This window comes from Panthera leo, chromosome D1, assembly GCF_018350215.1.
Source record: "Panthera leo isolate Ple1 chromosome D1, P.leo_Ple1_pat1.1, whole genome shotgun sequence".
In the NCBI taxonomy this organism is placed as follows: domain Eukaryota; kingdom Metazoa; phylum Chordata; class Mammalia; order Carnivora; family Felidae; genus Panthera; species Panthera leo.
In genome coordinates, this window is record NC_056688.1 from 103092507 (window position 1) to 103105671 (window position 13165).

The 13165-nt window shown below is 37.1% G+C and overlaps 1 protein-coding gene across 1 annotated transcript; it reads left to right on the top strand.

The window, feature by feature from the left end:
* Positions 1–10176: 10176 nt before the first annotated feature.
* LOC122200049 (olfactory receptor 5B3-like) lies at positions 10177–11108 on the top strand. The gene is given in 2 exon segments (XM_042905459.1): positions 10177–10246; positions 10249–11108. Coding segments are annotated over 2 exon segments (927 nt in total). The 5' UTR covers positions 10177–10179.
* Positions 11109–13165: the final 2057 nt, after the last annotated feature.

Genomic DNA, 13165 nt, shown 5'->3' on the forward strand with positions numbered 1-13165 from the left:
AGTTCTTCTGTTAACAATATTTGCGGGGTCCCTGGGTGGCTCAGTCGGTTGGGCGTCCGACTTCAGCTCAGGTCATGATCTCATGGTCTGTGAGTTTGAGCACCTCGTCAGGCTCTGTGCTGACAGCTCAGAGCCTGGAGCCTGTTTCGGATTCTGTGTTTCCCTCTCTCTCTGGCCCTCCCCCAATCATGCTCTGTCTCTCTCTGTTTCAAAACTAAATAAACATTTTTTAAAAATTAAAAAAAAAACAATATTTGCTTCTTTTCCCTCAATTATTTACTTACCCAATCATTTATTTATCTGAATGTGTTCTCATTTATTGGCTTTATATGTTACATAACAACCAATACAAGGTTACTTATTTTTGTTCAAATTGTTCCACTTTCACCATCCAAGACTCTTTCAGTTAACTCCTGTGTCCCTTTGACATCGGTTCATTCTTTTGTGTTTTGAGCACGTCCTAACTTTATGGTATTACATGGTGCTCTGGGCTCATCTTGTATTTTCTCTGCCCCTAACACAGAATTGACGATTTCTATTAAGACCCCTTAATTATTTTACTAGAGAATGGTATTTAAAAGCCAAGACTTGGATGCTGAGTGTGCTTGCTGATACTGGAGTTCCACTTCTTCTAGGTCTTTTTGTTGACAGAAGTAGGCAGCATATTAGTCTGTATCCATTCATAATTATACTATTTCCCCTACCTATCATTCGTATCTATATTAAACTGAACATTAGTGCATACTGATGCCTCTGATTCTAATCTGTTTATCTAACATTTCCCCTGTATTATCTATAATTTCCATTTATAATAGTGAGAAACTTAGGTCTCAACAATCTCATTCATCCATTTATTTGTGTGACAAATTAACAAGTAGAGCAGTTCCATAATTGTTAGCCCATCCCCCCCATGAGAAACATATACTTTACTAAATGCACATATACAATAGTAAGTAAAGTACAACATTTTAAAATAGTTTCCTTTATTTTTAGCTTTGCAGTTTCTGATCAACACACTGATTTCCAGCATTACTTAAGTTAATGCATTTCTTTCCTTGTCTCCCTTCAGTGAGGTTAACTCATACATTTGTAGTACATTTAGATTTTTTTTTCACAGTCTATATTCACTTCTGGGATTCTCCTGTGCTCCTGGCTGATTCTCCTGATTTACATATATTAAATTTTACCTTTGCTATGTGCAGTTCTATGGGTTTTAACAAGTACAGAGTCATGTGTTCATCAGCTCAGTACCCTAAAGAATATATTATCATCCTAAAATTTCCATTTCCATTCCTTTTATAGACAGCCACTCTTACTCCTCCAACCCTTGGAAATCACTGAGCTTTTTTGTTTTCCAACCCTATGTTATATGGATGGAATCACACAATATGGAGGCTTTGGGAAGGAAGAAATAAATATTGTCTTTGTTCACAGGTGATATGATTGTCTATGCAGAAAAATCTGAAATAATAGACAAATAAAAAACCCTCTTGGTACTAATTGATTATAGCAGGGTTGTATGCTGCCAGGTTAATACCCAAAATTCTATCACTTTCCTATATACTGACAAGGAACAAGTGGAAGTTGAAATAAAAAATACAAAACCTTTTCTATTAGCACCCCAAAAAGGATATACTTAGTTATAAATCTCAGAAAATATATGCATAATCTAATGAAGAAAACTACAAAACTCTGATGTTGTTGAGTAAATCCAAAGAATAACTAAGTAAATGGAGAGATATTCCATTTTCATGGATAAGAAGACGCAACGTTGTCAAGATGTCATTTCTCCCAATATTATCTATAGATTCATTGCAGTCTCAAACAAAATCCCAGTAAGTTATTTTGTGAATATCAACAAGTTGATTCTAATGTTTATAGAGAAAGGTAAGAGACCCAGAAGAGCTAACACAATATTAAAGGGAAAGAACAAAATTAGAAATTGACACTACTGAACCTCAAGACTTACTATAAAATTTTAATAATCAAGATGATGAGGTATTACAGCTTTATTTACAATAGCCAAATTATGGAAACAACCCAAATGTTCATTGACTGATGAGTGGTTAACAACAAAGTGGTGTGTATATATATATATATATATATATATATATATATATATATTTTTTTTTTTTTTCAGCCATAAAAAAGAATGAAAACTTCCCACTTGCAACAACATGTATGGAGTTAAAAAGTATTATGCTAAGTGAAATAAGTCAGTCAGAGAAAAACAAATATATGCTTTTACTCTTATGTGCAATTTAAGAAACAAAACAAATGAGCAAAGGGAAAAAAGATAGAGAAACAAACCAAGAAACAGACACTTAAGTACAGAGAACAAACTGATGGTTACCAGAGATGAGGATGGGGGGACAGTGGGTGAAACAGGTGATGGGGATTAAGAGTACACTTATCATGATAAAAAAAAAAAAAAGACAGTGAGGTATAGGCAAAAGAATAGACCAATAGATCAGTGGAACAAAATAGAGAGCCCAGAAATAGACTTACATAAATATATTCAACTAATTTGTAATAAAGGAGCAAAGGCAATCCAATGAAGAGCAAAGATAACGTTTTCAACAAATGATGCTACAATAACCGGACATCCTCATGGAAAAACGTGAATCTACACACAAATCTTACCTCCTACACAAAAATTAACTCAAAATGGATCATAGACCTGAATATAAAATACAAAATTATAAAACTCCTGAAAGGCAACAGAAGAAAGCCTAGATGACCTTGGGTTTGGCAATGACTTTTTAGAGATGACACCAAAGGCACGATCCATGAACGAAAACAATTGAGTACCTGGACTTCATAAAAATTAAAAACTTCTGCTTATGAAAGATATCTTCAAGAGAATGACAAGGCAAGCCACAGACTGGCGGAAATATTGGCAAAAACCACATCTGATAAAAGATTGTTACCCACACAAAGAACTTTTAAAACTTAACAGTAAGTAAAAAAAAAACCAAAAAAACAAAAAAAAACACAAGCTGATTAAAAGACAAAGACCGTAACAAACACCTTACCAAACAAGACATACAGAAGACAAATAAGCATATGGAAAGATGATCCACAGCATATGTCATGAGGGAATATAACTTAAAACAAGAAAAAAGTCTGTAACTATGTTTAATGATGGAGGTTCACTAGATTTTTAGTGATGCTCATTTTACAATGTATGCAGATATCGAATCATTAGGTTCTATGCCTAAAGCTAAAGTTGTATGTGAATTATGCCTCATTAAAAAAAAATCAGTGAAATACCACCACACACCTATCAGAATGGCCCGAATCTGGAACCTTGACAATACCAAATACTGGAGAGGATATAGAGCAACAGGAACTCTTATTCACTGCTGGTGGGAAAGCAAAATGGTACAGCTACTTTGGAAGACTCTTTGTCAGTTTCTTACAACACTAAACATATGAGGCACCTGGGTAGCTCAGTCGGTTAAGTGTCCGACTTCGGCTCAGGTCATTATATCACAGTTTGTGAATTCGAGCCCTGCATCGGGCTCTCTGTTGTCAGCACAGAGTCCGCTTTGGATCCTCTGTCCCCTCCCTCCCCACCCCACCCCCGCACCTCCCACACTCTCTCTCTTGCTCTCTGTCTCTCAAAAATAAAAAATAAATATTTTAAAAAACAGTAAACATACTTTTACCATATTATCTTGCAATTTCTCTTTGTTCTTTAGTCAAAAGAGCTGAAAACTTCCATCTACTCAAAATCTGCACATAGATACTTATAGCTGCTTTATTCATAATGGGTAAGTCTTGAAATGATGAAGATGTCCTTCATTGGATGAATGGTTATTAAACTGGTACACCCAGACAAAGAAATATTAGTCAGTGTGCCTGGGTGGCTCAGTCAGTTAAGTGTCCAGCTTTTGATTCCAGCTCATGTCGTGATCTCACAGTTTGGGAGTTCTACCCCACATCAGTCTCCTCTCTCTCTCTCTCTCTCTCTCTGTGCCATTCCTGTGAGGTGTCTATCTTTCTCTCCAAAATAAATAAATAAACTTAAAAAAATATATATGGAAGCAAAGAAAAATGAAAGAAAAAAAGGCAGTCCAAACCCTTTGGGATGCGGCAAAGGCAATCCTAAGAGGAAAGTGCATTGCAATTCAGTCCTATCTCCAGAAGTAAGAAAGGTCTCAAATGTACAACCTAACCTAAAGGAGCTAGAAAAGGAACAGCAAATAATAATAAGGGAAGGGAAATAATAAAGATTAGATCAGAATTAGAGCAGAAATAAATGATATAGAAACAAACAAACAAAAAACCCAGTAGAACAGATCGATGAAACTAAGTGCTGCTTCTCTGAAAGAATAAACAAAACCGATAAACCCTTTTGTCAGACTTATCAAAAAGACAAGGGAGAGGACCCAAATAGATAAAATTATGAATGAAAGAGAACATATCACAACCAACACCACAGAAATATAAACAATTATAAGAGAGTACTATGAAAAATTATATGCTGACAAACTGGGAAATCTGAAAGAAATGGACAAATTCCTAGAAATTCATGCACTACCAAAACTGAAACAGTAAGAAATAGAAGTTTTGAATAGGCCCATAACCAGCAAAGAAATTGAATCAGTAATCTAAAATCTCCCAACAAACTAGAGACCTGGGTTAGATGGCTTCCCAGGGGAATTCAACTAGACATTAAGTGCTAATACCTATTCTCCTCAAATTGTTCCAAAAAATATAAATGAAAGGAAAGCTTCCAAACTCATTCTACAAAGCCAACATTACCTTGATTCCAAGACCAAAGGAGAATTACAGGCCAATATCTCTGATGAACACGGATGCAAAAATTCTCAACCAGATACTAGCAAATCAATTTCAACAGTATATTAAAAGAATTATTCTCCACAATCAAGTGGGATTTATGCCTGGGATGCAGGTCTGGTTCAATATTTGCAAATCAATCAATGTGATACGCCACATTAATAAAAGAAAGGATAAGAACCACATGATCCTCTCAATAGATGCAGAAAAAGCATTTGACAAAATACAGCATCAATTCTTGATAAAAACTCTCAACAAAGTAGGGACAAAGGTACATACCTCAACATCATAAAGGCCGTATATGAAAGGTCCACAGCTAATATCATCCTGATGGGGAAAAACTGAAAGCTTTCCCCCTAAGGTCAGGAGAATGACAAGGATGTCCACTCTCACCCCTGTTGTTCAACATAGTACTGGAAGTCCTAGCCTCAGCAATCAGACAACAAAAAGAGATAAAAGGCATATAAATTGGCAAAGAAGTCAAACTTTCACTCTTCACGGATGATATGATACTCTACATGGAAAACTGGAAAGACTCGACCAGAAAACTGCTAGAACTGATATGGGAATTCAGCAAAGTCGCAGGATGACAGACGGGAGAAGATATTTGCAAGTGACATTTCAGATAAAGGGTTAGTATCCAAAATCTATAAAGACCTTATCAAACTCAACACCCAAAAAACAAATAATCCAGTGAAGAAATGGGCAAAAGACATGAATAGACACTTCTCCAAAGAAGACATCCAGATGGCTAACTGACACATGCAAAAATGCCCAACTTCACTCCTTATCAGGGAAATACAAATCAAAACCAAAATGAGATATCACGTCACACCTGTCAGAATGGCTAAAATTAACAACTCAGGCAACAATAGATGTTGGTGAGGATGCAGAAAAAGACCCTTCTGCATTGCTGGTGGGAATACAAACTGGTGCAACTACTCTGGAAAACAGTTATGGATGATCTCAAAAAATTAAAAATAGAACTACCCTATGACCCAGCAATTGCACTAGTAGGTTTTTATCCAAAGAATACAAAACCGCTGATTTGAAGGGGCACAATGCACCCCAATGTTTTTCTTAAATTTGTATTTATTTACTTATTTTGGGGCAAGTGCAAGTGGGGGGGGGGGCAGAGAGAGGAAGACAGAGGATCTGAAGTGGGCTCTGCACTGACAGGCTGACAGCAGTGAGCCAGATGTGGGGCTCGAACTCGTGAACCACGAGATCATGACCTGAACCAAAGCAGGGTGCTCAACCAACTGAGCCACCCAGGTGCCCCCTGCACCCCAATGTTTATAGCAGAGCTATGATGATAGCTAAATTATGGAAAAAGCCCAAATGTCCATTGACTGACAAGTGAACAAAGAAGATGTGGTGCATATATACTGTGGAATGCTAGTTAGCAATCTAAAGGAATGAAATCTTACAGTTGACAACAATGTGGATGGAACTAGAGTGTATTATACTAAGCAAAATAAGTCAGTCAGGGAAACACAAATATCAAATGAATTTACTCATATGTGGAATTTAAGAAATAAAACAGATGAACATGGGAGAAGGGAATGAAAAATAAGATAAAAACAGAGAGGGAGGCAAACCATAAGAGACTCTTAAATGCAGAGAACAAACTGAGGGTTTCTGGAGGGCAGATGAGTAGGGTTACGGGCTAACTGGGTGATGGGCATTAAGGAGGGCACTTGTTGGGATGAGCACTCGGTGTTATATGTAAGTATGAATCATTGGGTTCTACTCCTCAAACCAATACTACATTGTATGTTAACTAACTTGAATTTAAATAAATAAATCTTTAAAAAGATACAAGTGTCAGATTCATTTTTTTCCCACAGTAAGTGTTGGCCTGTACAGCGGTGAGGAGCACCAAGGGTATGTGGGCAGAGCACCATCAGCACTGACTACAGAAGAGTAAATTGGAGAAGAGCAACCCATCTTCCTACAGGTTTGAACCAAACTTTCAAATTGACCACCCAGAATTAAGGCAGAATTTAATCTCCATCTCTTTGACCCATGTGCCATATTGGTTCCTTGTAAACTCAAGAAGGAAAAAACCTGGATGCTATTTATCAATATTTACAATTTCTAAGACTTAGTTGTCGCATCTCAAAAACAGAAAGGCGAAAAACATAATACAAAATGTGGCAGATAAAAAACAAAAGTAATTTTCAGAAATGGGGATAAAAGGTACATCAGAGGGAATGTAGTTGATGGTATTGTAATAGTTGTATGGTGACACATTGTAGCTACACTTGTGGTGAGCATAGTATAATGTGTAGGGTTGTTAATCATTATGTTGTATACCTGAAACTAATTAACATTGTCTATCAATTATACTTCAATAAAAAAATACATGTCAAACATCAAAAATCAAAATAATTATAAATGGATTAGACAAAGCTACTCTTGACGTGTGTAAAAGGCACTTGAATTTTTTAAATGGGGTAGAGGAAGAAAAGGCAGCAAGACTGCCAATAAACGTATATACTACTCAACATATCAAATTATGTCCCTACACACAGTTCAGTTGTTTCCTCCTTAGTAAGTACAATGAAAAGAAGTGATTGCCCTCATGGGGATTCGGTTCCCCCAAGAGTTCCATCCCTGTATAATTTTCTACTTGTTCTTGTTCATTAGATGCTGGAATCCCATCATGATTCTGTCAGCCCTTATTCAAAAGGACCAGATTCTGAGCACAGCCTACTTGGTCATAATTTATTGAACTGAAAGCTACAACTGTTGGTGATACCAGCTTCTGCCCCAACTGGGTAGTTTCAGTGAGTCTGCAATGACAGACAGGGAGAACACCCTGAAATAAAAACAAGATTGATTCATGTTGAAAAGTTAAGCCTTTACTAAGGTCTTTCATGCACCCACCCTCACTTGCTGGTCACAGATACAATTCTGTAAAGTATGTGGGAGAGATCACTTTATTATCTCTTTATCACAAAGAAGGAAACTGAGATGAGCAGAAGGTAAATAATTTCCACGTACCCAGAGAAATCCATGGTAGATGCAATTGTTAAATGCAGGCTTCCTAGGAGACTCATGTTAATGCTCCTTTCTGCATGTCTTCATGCTTCAGGAAACTTGGAATGTCTTACCAGAACATGAGACAGAATTTCTCCTACATTATTTATAACATTCTTCTAGGGCTGAATTCCTGATTGCAGACTCACAATTCAGAACTGTCTTTCCCTTCTTTTCAAGAGCAAGGTAAGCTTCTAGATTCAATATACATTTGCAGTGAAATATGTGATTGATGCAGAAACAGCAGGGTGGCTACACCTTCTGTGAGTTATTGATCTCTTATCTGGTTGCTTGGATACTATTTCTGAACATTGGCATAAGTGTAGGAGTCAAAGGCAAAACATTGTCATCAGCATTGTAATTTCTTAAGAGGATAGCAAAAAACTGTGATAGATGGTATTCTGATTGAGTAGGTGGTAATGTGTTGACTTGTCACTGAAGGGATAACTAACCAGACAAGGTGAAATGTTACTTCTTTAGACTCCAGAAAGATCATCAGGAAGCTACCAAAACCCTTACACACTCTTCACTATTATTTCCCTACAACTTACTCTGTTACTATTTGTTCATCTAGAAAATCTGACAAGGCAGTGATGAAAGCTACAGGCATTAAGATCAGTTAGACATGGGTCTGTATCTTAAATATCTCATACTAGCTGTAGAATTTTAAGAAGACACATAACTTCTCGAATCTTCCATTTTCTTAAATGTAAAGTTATAGGTATATGGTGTATGAGTATGCCTACACAATTATATCCCTTCCTCTTATTCTATTTCTATTTTCCTATCATCATCATCATCAGTATAATCTATTATCCATATATTTGTCTCTTGATCTATGAGATACACTACATGTAAGCAGGAAATTTAAGCTGTTACAAACCTCAGGAGAACTATTAGTCATCATAGACCACAGATATAGGTGTGATATCATGACAATCTATTATATTACTATGTGGATGAGGTATTGACAAACACAAATACTTTAAGGTGAAGATCTGTAAAAGAATATGTTTAGGAGCCACGAGGAAGATGGTAGAGAATAGTGGTTACCAAAGAATGAATGTCTTTCACAAAGCTTCAACTAAAAATACAAAGATTTGTGCTTCCTCATGAATAGATCTACAGATTAGTATTAACCCCCGTGCCACGAATTTTCACCCTTCAGTGTCTGTGATCCAGCTAAGTGTTGATAGGAATGATGGTAAGAATGAGTCTAAGTTAAAGGGGAGTACTCCACCACAAGGTAAAACGTGGATCTCAAGAAAGACATTAAGAAAAAGAAAACTTGAAGATCCCCAGGTTCTCACACAAAATGATTGACCCAGCCATGAGCACGGAGTGAGAAATGTGGGGGAAACAAAATATTTTCATAGACAGAATGTGCAAAAATGGCAAATCAAAGGTTAAGGCCACCAGATTTTAAAACCCAGCCCCGACATCTGCCACTTGACTTTCCTAAATCAACATGGAGATGATTGTTCTATGCTAATATTATAGCTAGTACTCATCAGGCTTGAGCACCCACATTGTGCTAACTCTGTTTATACATCATTTCTTTTAACTCTTACGATAATCCCTTTAGGCGGTTACCAATGCCATTTTGCTGGTGGACAGAGATTTAGAGAAGTTAAGTTAGGACAAATGTCTCCCAGTAAATGGTAGGGGTGATATGTGATTGCACACACATGCTTCTCAGAGTCGAATACTTTACATCCAATGCTATACCTTCTGTTCAGAATTGGCTTTGTTGACTGTACATGCTTCTAATGCTGTATTTAGTCCACTGTGTCTACTATGTATTTATTTGTGAATTATGCAACTTCAGCTCAGGTCATGATCTCGTGGTTTGTGAGTTCGAGCCCCAGGTCAGGTTTGCTGCTGTCAGCACAGAGCCCACTTTGGATCCTCTGTCCCCCTCTCTCTGTCCCTCCCCCACTTGCTCTCTCTCATTCTCTCTCAAAATTGAATAAACATTAAACATTTTTTTAAAAGATATGAAATAGGAGATTCCAGGCATATGAACTTTGACAACTCGTTAGCCTTTCCTGTAACTTAGTTTACTCATCTATAAAATCTAGAAGTTGGAGATGATCTGTAAGGACCCATCCTATCCAAAAGTGTATTAGTCTAGAGATAATCACTAAATTGTGTTGCCATGCCCATGCTTTAGAAATGAAGAATATTGAAGAACAAAAATATTGCTCTAATAAAAAAAATGCTTGTACATTTCGATTATTGTGCAACTGGTTTTTGTTCATCACTGTGTTCCTTTACTTTTCTTTGCCACAGAGCCACAGAGCATCTTGTGATATGCAAATCACATCCATGAAGAATAATACAGAGGTGAAAGGATTTGTCCTGCTGGGACTAACCAATAACACGGAGCTGCAAGTTCTCTCTTTCTAATGTTCACCCTCATCTACCTTGTCACTCTGATTGGGAAGCTGGGGGTGATCGCGCTGATCCTGTTTGACTCTCGTCTCCACATTCCCATGTACTTCTTTCTCAGTAACCTGTCCCTGGTAGACTTTTGTTACTCCTCAACAATCACTCCTAAAGTCATGGCTGGATTACTTATAGGAGACAAGGTCATCTCCTACAATGCGTGTGCCGCCCAGATGTTCTTTTTTGTTCTCTTTGCGACTGTGGAAAGTTACCTCTTAGCTTCAATGGCCTATGACCGCTACGCAGCAGTGTGCAAACCCCTGCATTACACCACCACCATGACAACGAGTGTGTGTGCTCGTCTGGCCATAGGCTCCTATGTCTTTGCTTTTCTGACTGCTGCTATTGACATTGGAGACACATTCTATCTCTCTTTCTGTATGTCCAATGTAGTCCATCACTTTTTCTGTGATATTCCAGCAGTCATGACCCTGACTTGCTCAGATAAAGACACTAATGAGATGATTCTTGTTCTTATTTCAAGCTTTAATATCTTTTTTGCAGTTCTAGTTATCTTGATTTCCTACATGTTCATATTTATTACCGTTTTGAAGATACAGTCAGGTGAGGGATACCAAAAGGCTTTATCTACCTGTGCCTCTCATCTTGTTGCAGTTTCCATATTTTATGGGACAGTCATCATCATGTATGTACAGCCAAGTTCAAGTCATTCCATGGATACAGACAAAATCGCATCTGTGTTCTATACTATGGTCATCCCCATGCTGAACCCTGTGGTCAACAGCTTGAGGAACAAAGCGGTCAAGATGCTATCAAGAAGGTTGTTGAGAGGGCAAAATATTCTCTAGGTTTAGTCTTTTAGTGATGTAGAATCCACAAAAGTTACTTTATCCCACTTAGATCTACTCTATGCCATAACTCAATGTTCATGGCCATATAGGGTATTAAAACATAAAATTTACTCTAATATTATTTATTTCTTTAATTTTGTAACAGATCCAGGTATCCAAAATACAGAAAAAATATGATAATTCTTTTTAACCAAAGCAGTTTATGAAGAAAACTTCTTTGTTAGTATTGCATTGGACATAGTTTTTTTTTTTTTTTCCTTGATGTACTTCAGAAATGGTAAGAAAAAATAATGGAAAAGAAAAAAAAAAAACATTTAAGATATTGGACCAGGTATTGAGGAAAACAGTGGATAATGGAGTTTCCTCCTGGAAAAAAAAATCAGGGTCTCACGGAGAAATAAATCCCATCACCAGGATCAGGGGCCTTGGTAATGTCAATTCCATAAGGTTTCTAAACTGAAATCCTATTTGTCTTCCATTACTGTATGTTCTGAATGGAGGCTTCTTTTCCCCCGGTTATCTTTACTCAGACCCAACATTATTTATTGGGTATGAATGTGGAACAAGCTAAGTTTTCTTTTTAGTGCATAAGTTGCTAGGCAACAAGGAGCCACACATGGACTGGATGGAGAAAATGAATGAACTTCTTGGACATTGTGTTTCTATATTGGTTGGTTGGGATTAGGTTATCTCCCTAGTGGAGGTGAATAATAAATTTCCTGTGTGGAAGGAAGTATAAGATGGATATTTGATGATCATAAGCATTACAGTGGAAAAGACTGGTTAGTTATTTTTCCAAACTATTTCCTTTTTACTCCTGGAAAAATGCATAGGCTTTATTCCTCTGCCTTCATACAATTAGTAGTGACCATGTGCTTGTGTTCTTAACTACAGAATGTGAGTACAGGTCATATATGCTAATTCCAAGTTTGGACTATGAAACTTCCCAGGTTGTGTCCTGTTCATTCTTTTTCTTTGTTACCAGTTGGATGGAGAGGATTCAGACCACAAGAATGACAAAACCACTAATGGAAAGAATCTAGGTCAATTGAATCTCTGTTCCCCCAGAACAACTAATGGAACAATATGCAAGCACGAAAGACGTCTATGGTCATGTCACTGCTGTTTGCAGTTTGCTTGCTAGGCAGCTAGTATTATTGACCCTAACAGATTCAGAGAGCTTCCCATAAGATCATCTGGACGATGTTGTGGGGGTGGGGAGGATTTATGCTGGGAAAACTATCAAATTTCTCCAGCATATCCTGATTCTACAATGATTTCTTTTGAAAACTCACCAGCCTCCAAATCATAACCAAAATGGCTAACACCAACTTAGCACACGTTTCGGAGAGAGAACAAATCCAATGTGAATTCCGTTCCAAACCAAACTTTGTGATGTAGGGCAAGTTATGTAAGTGTTCTGAGTTTCTAATGGGGAAACTACTGCCTCTCCCACAGACTTCTATTAAACGGGCTCTGAATGAGCCAGACTGTAGCACAGTGCCTGGAACAGAGTAGCTGCTCAAAACATGTCAGCATCATTTCCCTTCTGCTCCTTTTCTTATCTCTCTTTCAATCATCTATAATGCCAACCTTCTCCATAGAACTACTAAAACAGTTACGAATTATATTGCTTTGTTTTTATAGGTTTAGTTGTAGCACTGAATTGCAAGACTTTTGAGCCCACAGATGTTATCTCACCTAGATATGTATTCTCACAGTCTAGACTAATGTTTATTCCACAGAGCTCAAGAGTAGCTAATGAAATGTGATTCTGTATAGGAACAAATTTACATGGGAAAAAAAGGGCACAAATATTTATCTCTATCATCTTCTTCATAACAGTGGTCAAAATATTGTTTATTCATTTTTATGTGTTTACTCATTTTATTTGTTTTCTCTATTAGAATAAAAGTTCTATGCAGCCGGGAACAATTTCTGATTTGTTCACTAACAAAGACTCTTGAGAGTTCAGAGCTGAGGCTCAGTAAAAGATTTTAAGGAATGAACAACTGCATGAGAAGAGGAACTGACACCGAACAGAAAAACTCATC